This window comes from Nannobrachium achirus (assembly GCF_963921795.1).
Source record: "Nannobrachium achirus genome assembly, chromosome: 2".
In the NCBI taxonomy this organism is placed as follows: Eukaryota; Metazoa; Chordata; class Actinopteri; order Myctophiformes; family Myctophidae; genus Nannobrachium; species Nannobrachium achirus.
In genome coordinates, this window is record NC_137811.1 from 52,383,303 (window position 1) to 52,397,423 (window position 14,121).

Below are 14,121 nucleotides of genomic sequence, written 5' to 3' on the forward strand. Positions count from 1 at the left end.
GCCTAGGTATCCAGATTTCGTGACGGGAGAGTCCAAGTTCACACTATTTGGTGATAAGGCAGTAACTCCTCTTGTACTTTTAAAGGGAGACATTAAGAGAGATTACCTTAATGAATCCTATAAATTCAGATTGGCTCTTGTTTCACACGGTGGAAGAGAACAATTATCTCAGCCTCTCTCACTCCCAACCCTGCCAGGCCATCCACTTTTAGATGAGAGGAAGCAGTGATCCAGAATGACCCCTCTTCACACTTGAAAACTCTGCATCTTTCTCTGTCTCTCTCTTACGTCGAGCGCAAACATGCACACACCAAATGCACAGACAACTCTTCACTATGGAGTCGGACAGACACCAGAGTGTAATCACAGATCCCATTCAGCAAAGAAACAGACTGATCTCATGTCCACTGGGCCCCTGAGCCTGAGATCATATCAGCCGAACTCCGCAGGCCTGGACGGACAGTTTGAGCCCGCAAGTGAGAAGTAAAGCTTCAACACTAACTCTGGCACCAGTCAAACTCTACTCCACACCCCCAGCTTCAGCCCAGGTTCTATCCTGCACGCTGCACCCTATGCCCCCATGTCCCCATGCCCTCAGCTTCACACTCCAGAGTCAAACCTTAAGCACTGTGAGAGTGGCCTTAGTAGCCCAGCACTTCACAGATGAACAGCTCCAGTAATGGGCCGTGATTGACCTGAATAGCCGGCGCTGAGTGGGTTCCCTTGGGTGTAATCTCCACATTACCTGCTCTGTTTCACATACGCTGACTGAAGAGACAATCCTAGACGGGCTGCCTGGAAGATTAAACAACTTGTTAAGGAAGTAACAGAGCAGTTAAATAAACAAACCAAGCTCTCTTTGGCTGGGTTCATGCACCGAATTTAAATCACTTGGGGGGAAAATGAGAGGCCATCAGTTATGTTGATGAATCCAGTGTTCATTAAATAAAATATTTGTTGAAATTTGTATCCAGCGCAACTGCCATGTTTTAGTCATGGTTTCTGAACATAATGGGCTGGACTAACTGGACTCTTAACAGCCGCTGAGTCTCAATGTATGAGTCTCACATGAACCCTGATGGCAGGGTGTAACTAAGTATTTCATTTTGGAATAGCACATTATAATGAAACAGGATCTATAAAGAGAAGATTACAATGCATCTCTGACAGATTGGCATGCCTTTATGTCAAATGCTTCCTGCAATAAAGATTATAAACAAATCTAGAGGTCAGGTCTGGCAGCAGGGCAATCTCAATTCTGATTTATACTAAGTTGTATGACAGTGTCCACCACAAAAGAATTGCAGACTGACTATTTTTGGCATGGGACACCGATCCATGATGTATAGTATGAGTATAAATTCAGTACAGTTCTGTACTGACCAGTTTTCCCACCAAGTAGAGTATTAACACCTTCCCAGCCACAGACTATTGTTAACCAGTATGTATGTGAATATGACCAGCCCATACATTACATTAACTGTCATTTACTTTCGCATGGCGGGCGGGCTGGGGTCAGACGAACACACTGCCTGTAGGGAATGAGCCTACTGTCAACACAAAGGACACGCTTCTGTCAATCTGTCTATGCATTACACATCAGTGAACATCGCATCAGCATGAGAGCAATGTCCCACAGTGACACGTCATCCTTGACGTGACAAGTGAACTCTGTTGTTTAAAGACACGTTAAGGCAAAGTTAGGGATCCAGTCGTTCACTAGTAAAAAAGACCTGGGAAAAGTACCATGAATTGTGATTTCAAATGGATGAATCTGCTGTATTAGTACAGGCACTCAAACAGCTTTGGCGGTCATCTTGATATAGCTATCTGCGAAAGCCAATATGCTGTCAAATAACAAGTGATATTAGGTAAATCAAGTGCTGTAGTCTGTGTTTTTGGCTCAAAGATGAACATTTATTCCACTACTACAATGCTTTGTATTCAGAAGATAATTCAAGTGTGTCATGTCTTTCACTGGCTTTCCAAACACTTTCAACACGTGCATCGTTCAGGTGTGAGTCTCCAGGGAGGGTGTGAAATGAGACAAATTAAGAATCCCTCTTGTTTTTCCTTCAAGGAATTTTTTTAATTTCTATTTTTCCTCACTCTACCAGCCAGAGGAGAGAAATCAGGCCAGCAGCTTAAAGCCATCAAGTGTCTGCCTGAGACAAAGCCAGACTGTTGGTTTAACACTCAGTGGAGTGAGTGAACACATGCTTAGAAAGAAGGGGAAAAGGAGCATGATGGATGGACATATGAAAGTACGGCAGGCCTTTGAAAGCTTGTAATGGAGGAGACTACCATGGGAGCCCCCAAATTCACACCCCATCTACATGTATGGTATCTGAGTACATCCACAGGGTATGGTTTCACAGCAGAGAGAGAGAGAGGGAGAGAGAGAGGGAGGGAGAGAGAGAGTGATTTGAATTTGTGTGTATACAGTATGTGTACGTATGTGCGCATATTCATGCATGTGTATGGATCATTGCACGTGTGTGTGTGTGTGTGTGTGTGTGTGTGTGTGTGTGTGTGTGTGTGTGTGCGCGCGCGTGTGTGTGCGTGTGTGTGTGTGCGTGCATGTATGTTTAAGTGTGCATGTGTAATAATCAGATCAATGTCAGCAGGTGTTCCAGTCCCACCTGCTCTCATTAGTCTTTCGTTCTTTATGGCAAGAGGTACTGTAAGGTCCCACCTGTCTCTGACAGAACCATTCTCTCAACACGCACGCACGCACGCACGCACGCACACACGCACGCACGCACGCACGCACGCACGCACGCACACTCAATCACTCACTCTGTGTGTGTGTGTGTGTGTGTGTGTGTGTGTGTGTGTGTGTGTGTGTGTGTGTGTGCTGAGCATTACATATTTTGTAATGTATTGTACCCACACAATCAAGTAAACATGGGTATGCATACTAAGAACTCTAACTGAAAATTCCTTCATCAAAACATGCACATTCCATCACATCAGTAAATAACCACAATCAGCATCTGTTGTTTGCGCAATGTACTGTAAGAGAATCTGTGCTTTAATATATAATTCTAGACACATGTGCATGCTTGTGAATGCAATGTCATTTCTCAAAGTGCATGAATACTGAACTATGTCTTGAATGTTTACAAAGTGTGAAGCGCAGTATATCAGCGATGCAGGTTGTCATCAAACCACATAAAAGGACTCCGTATAACACTATTACTAATGTAATCACATTTAAACTTAACGTCTATGTAAACACCCACAAATTCCAAAACATTCTTGCCCTTCCATCTGTCTAATCTGAGGACAACAAGGGCGAGGGGAGGGGGATGGGGGAACAACAGGTTTAAAATCAATTAAGAAACTAAATATGTTTAGTATTACAGCGGCCGGGGCATTCTCCAAGGATTAATTCCTTGTAGCTTTCATAATCCCCCCCCTCAATATGTTTAAATTAAGATTAAAGATCACTTTGTTCCCCTAGTCCCACAGCACCCAGGGTATGGTAAAGAGATCAAAACTGGGGGGCTTTTATAGGGAACATCTTTAACATTTGCTCTGCTCTCAGTGCTCTTGATTAAATGTAACATTTTGAGATCCCAGAGTTCTGAGAAAAGCATAAATCATTGTCTCACAGCTGCTGGCGTGCCTGGGGAAAACACATGCTCTCCCTTGCTCCAACCTCTCTCTTTCTCTCTCTCTCTCTCTCTCTCTCTCTCTCTCTCTTCCCTGTGATCATAAAGCCCACCCGATCCGTTCACCCCCCCCCCCCCCTCCCCAGCCCCCTCTCCTCTGGAGAAAGTCGGGGTGGTGTAGGGTGGGAGGGGAACACCTGCAGAATGCCGGGCCGCCCTGGAGTTGAGCACGGACCGTTGAACCCCCGACTCCTCACACGCCCTCGTAACCTTCACTCCCCCGTAGCGGTCTGGTCCGAGGCTGGCCAATCTCCCCAGTCCATCCATCCTTCCACTCAGCCACTGTCCGGCAGAGATCCCATCATGACCCAGCGTGCTGCTGATGAGCAGTAGTATAATAATTAGTGTGGTTGCTAAAGGCAACACACTATTGCTCTCGTTCCGCGATGCGATGCGTTGTGAGCTTGTAGATCTACAATTTTCAAATAGCCGTGGTATAAAATAGGGCTAAAGTGGTTTGTGTATGTTTTATAATATATATTATATAGTGAAAGTATTGGTAATTGGAAATACTCAAGTAAAGTACAAATACTTCAACAAGTACAGTACTTAAGTAAATGTACTTGGTTACTTTACAGCACAGTTTTTCTCTCTGCAACACATGAATCCGTGCCTTCCTGACTGCAGTGGCTTGGAAAGCAGCTATTGCCCCCTCTTGCTCTTGTTCCTTCAACAATGCCATCCAGATTTTATTATCAATCTTTCTTTCGTTAATTCTCTTCCCCTGGCACACACTTTTCATTCTTAACATCTCATTTAATTACAGCGTTGACTCATTACGCCGCTGCACAGGACGCACACATGAATTGAGTTTTGTTCTTGTAAATGATTGATAGAGAAAACGGGGGGAGAGCCGTTGCCTGAAGTGACTCGGGTCTCGGACGGTGACTGCCAAGAAGCCTTATCACCGTCTGGGACGGGATGAGATGATATGAACATTTCATATCACGACGATTGTGACAAAAGAAATCGTGATTTACGACATTATCGCGATAATCAAAATCCATTATCCTGGGGTGGAACATTTGGCCAAAAATAGCAGATTTACAAGCTGTGCGCTTGTAGATCGGCTATTTTTTTGGCAAAAACATTTGATAGAGAGAGAAAAAAAGACCTACTGTATATTATAAGTAACTTTTACCAATTATAGAGGGTTTAAGTGGTACCGGATATGCAGCTCGACAAATAAAAGGTGAGTTGATCCCAGTGCATGATGGAGGACGATATATCACGATAAATGAAATCTCCACGATACAATTATCGTGACTGTTTTTTATCGCTTATCGTCCCATCCCTAACACCGTCACGTCCATCTGGAGCAACTGCTCAATTAGCAGAAGTGATCTGGGACCGTCACGTTGTAATGCAAAGGGTTAACAACACTGACATTTTGAAATTATTATATGCCTTTTGGACCCATAAAAAAGGAAGTTTCAAAGCATTGCATCTGAGTTCCCTCGCGATAAAACCCGGGCCTTTAATTGTGTTTAATTTATTAGAATGTTCCAACCTCAGCTCTGTTAAATGAAAACACATTAGTCTGGTGGTACGGGAGTTTCTGCAAGTGCACAAGGACTCCCTTCTCACCACCCACCAACCCAAGTCACTCGCTTCATTTTCTAACTAAATTGGAATTTCTCTTTAATTCACTGGTAAACAATTAGACACAAAACAGATGTCATTGGCCAGATTTGAAGGCGGCTCATCTCCGCAATGAATTAACTGTGTGTGTGTGTGTGTGTGTGTGTGTGTGTGTGTGTGTGTGTGTGTGTCTGTGTGTGTGTGTGTGTGTGTGTGTGGGGGGGGTATTAGAACATGTGTCAAAGCTGCCATTAAAATGCTGGACTACACATTATTTAGGCTATCGTTATTGCAGGGCAATTAAACTTAACAAGCCAAAACGTGCTTTGAGGCTGTTCTAAAAACACATCTCAGGCAAACAACTGTGTCACAGACAGCGGCCAAACAAGAACATTCAAGACATGCTCATACTGTATACTGTACTTTCAAGCGCTGACTTTGACGGGACCATGCGCCGAAACCAAATATATCAAAAGTGACCTTTGAAATGTGGGCCTTTCTGGACGCGGACGAAAAGGAAAATATACGGTAGATGTAGAGGAAACGGCTGCTGGAGTGAATTAAGGGATCCATAAGTAAGGTGGTGGTGATTTCCAGAGCCTGTCACATCCTTTAAGAGATGAGACAGCACAGAGATTACGGAGACATGACCAGTGATGGCTTGGCTCCCCTCAACTCACAACCAACTATAGTCAACAATACATATGCACACACACGCACACCAGGACACGCACATCATACAGTATGCAATGCATTACCAATGTGAATACATAATCAAGCACACGTGCACACACATGCACGCACAGAGTACAACCCCAGGAGCAAGATGCTGATTACCAACAAGCTCTCCTCTCTTTACTTAAATAAATATTATGTTTTGAGAATTGGGTGGACAGATCGCAGTGTGCCGCAGTGTGCTTTGTGTCGCATCCCTACAGAAACCAGAAGCCAGTGATCAAATGTAAAATAGAATATAAAAGCTGATTGTGGCTCATTATATCGTAATGTCTTCAGTATGTCTATGGTGTAAGAAGTCAGCGTAGCCTTCCCTTTCTCCCCGCGGTTCCAACGGTCCACGTCTAATGATCACGTTTTAAGGACTTCACTAAATGGAATCAACAGAGCCACATGGGAGAAATAAAATGCGTTTGATGCCGGAGCCAAGTGCTCCAACCGTTCAGAAATGTCATGATCACAAAACGTTGAACCCCAGAGCCGCCCCGATGGGTGCAGCTTATTTCAGAGCGCTGCTACTCCACCTTTCATCTCTGGCAGGGCAAGGCGTTGCATCCATCATTCCATTAACACGGCTCTAACAGGCTCTCTGTGACCCCATGGATGACAGAGAGGGGACAGGGGACATGTGGACAGACCCGCAGCTTTGATATAAGCCTGGCTACCCTACCAAGCACGCACGCGCACACACACACACACACACACACACACACACACACACACACACACACACACACACACACACACACACACACACACACACAGACACACACACACACACACACACACACACACACACACACACACACACACACACACACAATGTTCCAATCTGCTTTGGAATTGTTCCTGTCAACCCTGCCCCTGGCTCCACTCTCCTCTCCTCAGTATTGACAGGTATATTGGAGATAAAAGAAAGCTATTGTGTGTGTGTGTGTGTGTGTGTGTGTGTGTGTGTGTGTGTGTGTGTGTGTGTGTGTGTGTGTGTGTGTGTGTGTGTGTGTGTGTGTGTGTGTGTGCGTGTGCGCGTGCGTGTTTCTGGTCTGGTGTGTTTGAATAAGTAGAATAGAATCAGGAAGCTCACAATACTTAATTGCTGAAATAATTGTCTTCTTCCCTATACCGTAAATCTGCAGGGAAACTGCAGAATTTGGGGGACTATAACCTCATTTCACAATCTTCCCTCTGATTACTTATGTCTATTGAGAAATTAATTTCATATGCAGCTACAGTTTGAAGTCCTTAAACCCGGACGTGAGTTGGCGCCTTTGAGCCATGGGTTCCCTCGCCAGATTTCCAATTCTTTATTCCCCATAGGGTTTTACATTTTTGCAAAAAATAAGGCCTGTGGTAGAGACAAGCTTAAAACAGTTTCATACCGTGAATTTGGAAGCTGTTATCACAATATGTAATAATTTTTTTAATAGTTTTTACTTGCAGTGTGATTGCTTCGCTTCGGTATTGTCGAATGAAGTGCCTGATCTAAAAACCACTGCTGCTGAATGTGACATGGGAAAAAGTTAAATATATGCTGTAAGTAAAGAGAACAAGGAACAGTGAGTTGAGAATAGGAGAAAGAAAGAAAGAAAGAAAGAAAGAAAGAAAGAAAGAAAGAAAGAAAGAAAGAACGAATTTGAAGAAAGATGGATGAATTGAGGACAGAGTAAGCCAAGGAGAACAGTGAAACAGTGACGAGAAGGACTGCAGAACTCCACTGTTCTACATCTACCGAAGATATGCTTTTGGGAGCCTCCCCCCCTTCCCTCTCTCTCCCCCCCTCTTCTCTCCTTTACTTTCTGTCTTCTGGTTTGTGTTCCAATCAGGTTTTAATATTCAAAAATATGTACCGTCTTTGAGAGCCATTGCTTTGCTGAAATAATGTGCGCTCTAAATCAAAGTAATAGTCCAGGGCTGAACACTAAATAGAATTTACCGGAGTTCCTCTCTGCCTGTAGGGCTATGAAGGTGCTTTGTGTCAGAAATGCTTTGCTGCTTTCAAAATTTACTCGCCGGTCATCGTGCAACGTTGAGAAAATATGATCAGTGACTGTCTGTCCATCTATTAAAGCCACAGGTAGATGTATATCATACGCTTTTAGTTCCCTCGCTCATGCAATTTATCTCACAGGCTTGGTGCCCTTTTACACTAGCAATGTGACAGAGATTGACGGAGAAGACATTCGATAGCCATGGAATTTCTGCTTAGGGATGACCTCACAACTCTCTGTAGTTGCTCTTATCATCTTACCTGCTACACCTTCAGCTACAGCTGTGGTACGTACTGTAGCTACCTCCACAGTCTAAAACACACCTGAGGGGCCTGTTCGAGTTCCATCTCCAGGCTGACATGTTAAGGGCCCCGGGGGGCCTTGACATGATTCAGGGCCTGGCTTTGGGGTTTAAGTCAAGGCCACGCGATGAATCTCCACAGCCGCCGTATTAAAAGTGATGTACAGTCATGGCTCCGAAGACAACTCTGAAGACTAATAATTGAGGCATATTGTTTTACATTGTAGGCCCTGGATTTCTCTCCTGTATCTGTCATTAGACAAGAGAGGGAGGGGAGAAGAGGAAGAACGACCAACATCCCATTGTACACTTTGAGCTTTTCTTTTTTTTCTTTTTTGGGGGAGGACAGTAAGCAAGTGAGGTGTGTGATAGAGGAGTGATGTCAAGTACATCTTTTTCCAGGAGCATCAATCTTCCCTGAGAGCCCAGCGGGACTGGCTGCGATGGTCTGGTTAGGAGAGCCTGCTGCAGCTGACAGCAGGGACATGGATCCCCTTCCACCAGGGGAGGCCAGTGATGACATACTGATATTCATGACCTCATTCATGGAGGAAAGGACTAACAGGAGGATTTCCAGCCTGAGAACACTGGAGAACCTCAAGCGTGAGGACATACCTGGCTATTGGTGTAGATATATTTGAGTTGCAGCAAGCTGCAGTCATTGAGTATGCAATATATTAAGTGATATAGCACACAGACGTTGATATACAGCACACAGACGTTTTGTAATTTTACTCGATCTCTTCGTATGAGTGTTTGTTGTCCTACAGTGCCATGGATACTGTTCACTACAGCACACACCGAGCATCTCTGACACCCCCCTCTCACACACATACACATGCATGCGTGGAGCTGATCTGTGGTCAAAGGATGCAATCACAACGACAGTATAAACTGACATCGGTGCAGCGTAAGAGCAGCGGTTTGCTGCTGTCAGCCAGTTCAGCTCCACTCAGCCCAGCGCTGACAGAGACTAACGGCTGTTTACAGCATTCGCACTGCTGCCTTTAAAGATCCACCAAGTTGCCAACACAGCCTCAAGAATACCAGAGTGGAAAACACTTATCGGCTTTACTAAACAAACGAATGGGAGAGGGGCACCAGTGTGACATTATGGGGAGAGGGAAAATATAATGAGCTCAACAACCCCAGAACCTTGCATTTAATTACTGATTAGTGAGACGGAATATGGAGCAGTAGTGCCCATTACCAATCAAAACACGGAACCACACCGAAAAATTACTTGAAATACTGAAATATTGGGGCGCCCGCTGGCCTAGCGGTCCAGGCACATACCACATAGGCTCTGATGCCTGACAGCGTATAGTGGGTTCGAATCCCGATCCCGATGACATTTTAATGCACGTCACTCCCCATTTCCTGTCAGTCTAATGTCCTATCAATAAAGGCATATATTTAATACTGAAATATCAAATTGGGTAAGCCTTGGGAGATCAGAAATACTCAAATGTGTAAAAACAAATCACAGCACAACAGCGATATAGCTCTTTGGTAATCTCAGAACCAGGTAAAACGTATTCACCTTTTACCTTGAATGGCCACATATACACACATATCACATGGAAATTACGCTCATTTCAGTTGAAAATATGCTATTTTGTATAAATCAGATTTAAATCAATTAACCATTGATCCAAAATTAAATTGATGTTTCAAGGCGCCTAAGGTTAAAAAATATGAGAGGTTCAGAGAGATCTACAGGGTAAAGACCCTGTATTGTAGAGAAATATCTGCTAGGCTTGGAGTCTGGTTGCTACTGTAAACATGTGCAGAATTGTGCATGGTCAAGAGATCTATAAATGCAAAACATTGTGCAGCAGTTCTGTTGGCTGACAACACTTTTGCTGAAGCATGAATTTGCCTTCAAGAGTTTCAGCAGCTCCTACCTGAGTTTCTGCAGTCGTCTCCTTGCTGAGGCACCTGAACAGAGAAGGCCAGGAGATCAGGAGCCAGCAGGGACTCAGGCTTGCGGATCTCATTGAGCCAGCGGCTCATATGGAGTTCCTTGGTGTCAGACGGACCCTGGACCAGTGGAACAAGCTTCTCTTTCACTCCATCAGCTGAACCTGAGGAAGAAAAAGGAGTAAAATGGCACTGGCAATTTCAAACTATAATATAGACAGAAGTTCCTCATCATTCTTTTTATTTAACTTCAACCCTCATTGGTGCGCAGGAAAGAACTGATCTTAGAATTACTCAAAATCACCAACTTCTCCATACAGTAGCTGTAGCTGACTTTTTTATAAATTCCGGAAAACTCTTGATGCCATTTGACCCTACTTATTCTTCCTCTACCATATGTTCTGATTCTGATTATATCACATTCCCTTTCTGCACCTACAGAAGCCAGCAAATGGAGAGGAGAGCTTGGATGAGGCGGTGCAACTTGAAGGGCCTCCGTTTCTGAGCTGGAATGGATGAGTGTGAAAGCACTAGCTGAGAATACAAACCTGTCAGTTGTACAAGAGAGATGGAGAAATCTCAAAATGCTACTCTAAACATTTAAGTTATGACAGACTACCATTGGAAGACAGCCATAGGTGTCAATTTAGAAATCAGGGAGGGGGGAAAAAATAAATATCTGTACAGAGAGCTGGAACAAAGCTTCCAATCTGCTTGACAGAATGAAGCGAGTACAGAGTGACCCTGTGAACTCCATGCTATGACTCGAGCTCCAATAACATGAGATTGTTGCCTGGATATCACTGTACTTTTTCCTTGCCATCAAAGACATGGCCTAGGCCCAATGACAGTGCCCCAGGAGAAAACAGTGACTGAATCATATATCTGGAGAGAAATCAAGACCAAGATTGAGGGAGAGGGATGGATGTGGAGACAGAGAGAGAGAGGATGAGGGCTGTGTAAAACTATCACAGAAAGAAGAGTCTAGGCGGGCTCAGTCTCTCCCTCCTACACAGGCAGTAAAGTTTAACAGGGCACAGCTGCACACACCTGGGGTCCTGGCGCACACTTTTACAGCTCCCACGGTTCCCGAGGCGCATTTCACCGTCGCACGGCTGCACAACTTCAGCTCCACGTTCTGGACGGAGCCCTCGAGAGTCGGCGACGGGCTTGGAGATTTCACACCTAATAAAAAAAACAAAGCGAAAATGAAGTGCAGTCCGGCAGGTTTAAATGCTGCTGCCGCAGCTTCGTTAAACACTTGATTGGTCTTTAATTGTTCTTGACCCTTTTCTTTGCCCTCCTCCCCGCCCCCCCTCAGCGGTCAGAGAAGCCAGGTGCTCTTAAATCTACACCTCAGTCAGGGTTGAGCACGTTGTGTGCTGTTAAATGTGCTCTGGTGGGGATGCCGGATGTGTCCCCTCGGTTCCAGGCTGAACCCACGAAGGCTTCCCCCACCCTAAAAGATGCCACCTCCATCCAGATTTGGATCAACTTGTTATGCTTCCGTACTATGGTAATGACTCTCCTAACAATGACACATTCAAATATGCTGGACATCATCCTGGAAACACAGTCATCCAGATTTAGTTACTACATGAGTGAAGACTGGATGGTCCCCAAAAGCTCGTCTGTCTACTGTACAATACTGTCATGCCATTTCATAGTGCTATTTCAAATCAATTACACGCTATTGAAAGAGTTACACATACCTCATGTTTTGTGAACCTAAAAAAAAAAACTATAGTGTCAATCAAACGTGCTCATTTAGTGCATAATGTCTTGCTGCTAGCTGAGATGCTGTTCCCCCATAATGACGTTTATGATGTGTAAGTGTGTGTGTATTTATTTATCTATGATTAGACGCTATGGCGCTATGTTCATATTTCTCATAATTTCCAGTGAAAATATTTACAGTGTGCTGATGGGCTTCTGGACGTAGTACAGCAAAATCACAATATTAGAGCCATGATCAAGTTTTTTTAAGCATTCAGAAAGAATATTAGCCAGGGTTAAAACCTCTTAATTTGTCTAGTAGTGCTTGTTCTCTGCGTTTTACAGGCTCCCCAGTAAATCCATTTAGTTGAACAACAAGACATGTTAAGCTAAAGAACATGGTTATGAGGAGTTTGAATAATAGGCCAATATAAAGGATATATTTTTCCAAAACAATATCCAATAGGATTACAACTGCATTCAGCTTAGTGTCCTGTAACTCACCTAACACCAGTGTTACATCACAGAGTTCCTAAAGCGCTCGTTCCTCGCTCTGTGATTAGTCCTCTAACATGGCAGTCTAGTGTGGAAGAACCTTCTCCCTGCCATCTTTCCAGTCTGACACTGTTTGCACTGTGGCAAGAGGGGGGATTACACTCCCAGCATTATGATATGTCAATGTTATTTCTATGGTGAGAGGATATTTCAAACACATAAAGGGGGGGAGGGAAGGGGCTCAGATACCCTGAGATCTAGGGAGCTCAGTGTGCCAAACCCCTGTTGAGGGGGAACGGGAGAACCATCCATCCACCATCGCATGCTACATTCTTCCAGTGAGCTGGCACTGTCCAAGGGAATCTCATCAAACTCTTACATCACCTGTTCCAATAAAGCTTTAGTTCTCAGAATACCCCCCCCCCCCCCCCCCCACACACACACACACACACACACACACACACACACACACACACACACACACACACACACACATACTGTACACACACCCCTCCCAGAGTCAGACAGACACAGCCTTTCATTTCCTACAAAATGTTCACGGCACTTCTTGACTGAGGTTTATGACTATGGTGGTGCGAGTGGTAGCATAATAAAAAAGTTTTCCTCCCTTTTCACCACAGGCAAAAGGAGAAAGAAAGATGAACAGCGACAGGGATAGTAGCAAGAGAATGGCACAACGAAAATACAAGAGACGAGGAGAGGTGGAGAGACTGCTTGGGAAGAAGGACAAAAAGCGTGAATAAACTGAAAAGGAAGGCGTGATCCGATGATGTGACAGAGGTAACAAGAAATGTGGTGATGATGAGGAATGCCAGTACACTGATCTAATAACTGCGGGTGAGTTAGTAGTTTCCTTGTTCATAAAGCAGAGAGGAGGAGAGCTACCAGAGAGCCTCTGAGGCAGGCTGCTCTCTGGAAGCTGTCCAGTTCATTATTATGGAGCAGCGTCTGGAAAACAGCCAGATCTCTGCTGTTTAAAACAGAACACCAGAAGAAAAAGACACACAGGTCAGACCGACCAACCGACCGTCTTTCATCCCAGCTCCACCTCTCTACCTCTGCCTTCTTTTTCTTATTTTATTTTGTCTTCACTTCTCTCTCAGTGAATTCTTCTCCTCTCTTTGTCTTCCATCACTTTTCAACTATTCTTCATATGGACACGGGTAAGTTGGGTCACATTCTTTTAGGTCAAAATATAACCACTGTTGTAAAATGCTCTCTGCTTTCATCTAACAAGCCCTCTGACCAAAATAAAATGTGAATATGTGGATTTTGTGTTGCAGACGTTTAATCTTAATCACCTAATGGTTGTAACTGAGGTAAAAAGGGAAGGAAGGCTGGACGGATGGAGGGATAGGAGTAGGTGGACGTGAGGAGGATGCTTAAGCGGGGGAATTACAGGCAATTGCAGAAATTGTTTGAGTCTGGAGGTGGGGAGCCATGGAGGATGAGATTTGCTCTAGAAGTTTCACTTAACCACCGACTTCCCTCCTCTCCCTCAGACAAATTACCCAACAACCTCTTCACCTGCCGTCTGAGGGGCCCTCTAACAGCCCAGATGGAAGATGGGGATGATAATGACCCCTCCTTCTGTCTCACTGCCTGCCATTTAATCTGTCCATCTACGGGGTCAGACAGACCAATACTGTCTGACTGCCTGTCTTAAGTATTACTGCACGTGGCC

At 44.5% G+C, this 14,121-nt stretch overlaps 1 protein-coding gene across 1 annotated transcript in view; it reads right to left on the minus strand.

Moving 5' to 3' along the window:
- The window catches only part of vps13b (vacuolar protein sorting 13 homolog B), a 495,502-nt gene that overhangs the window by 354,504 nt on the left and 126,877 nt on the right, over nt 1-14,121 (minus strand). Inside the window, exons 18-19 of the mRNA XM_080748468.1 lie at nt 11,256-11,390; nt 10,190-10,369 (exon numbers count right to left, since the gene is read on the minus strand). Of these exons, the coding sequence (XP_080604594.1) occupies nt 10,190-10,369; nt 11,256-11,390 (315 nt within the window). The remainder of the gene's footprint in view (nt 1-10,189; nt 10,370-11,255; nt 11,391-14,121) is intronic.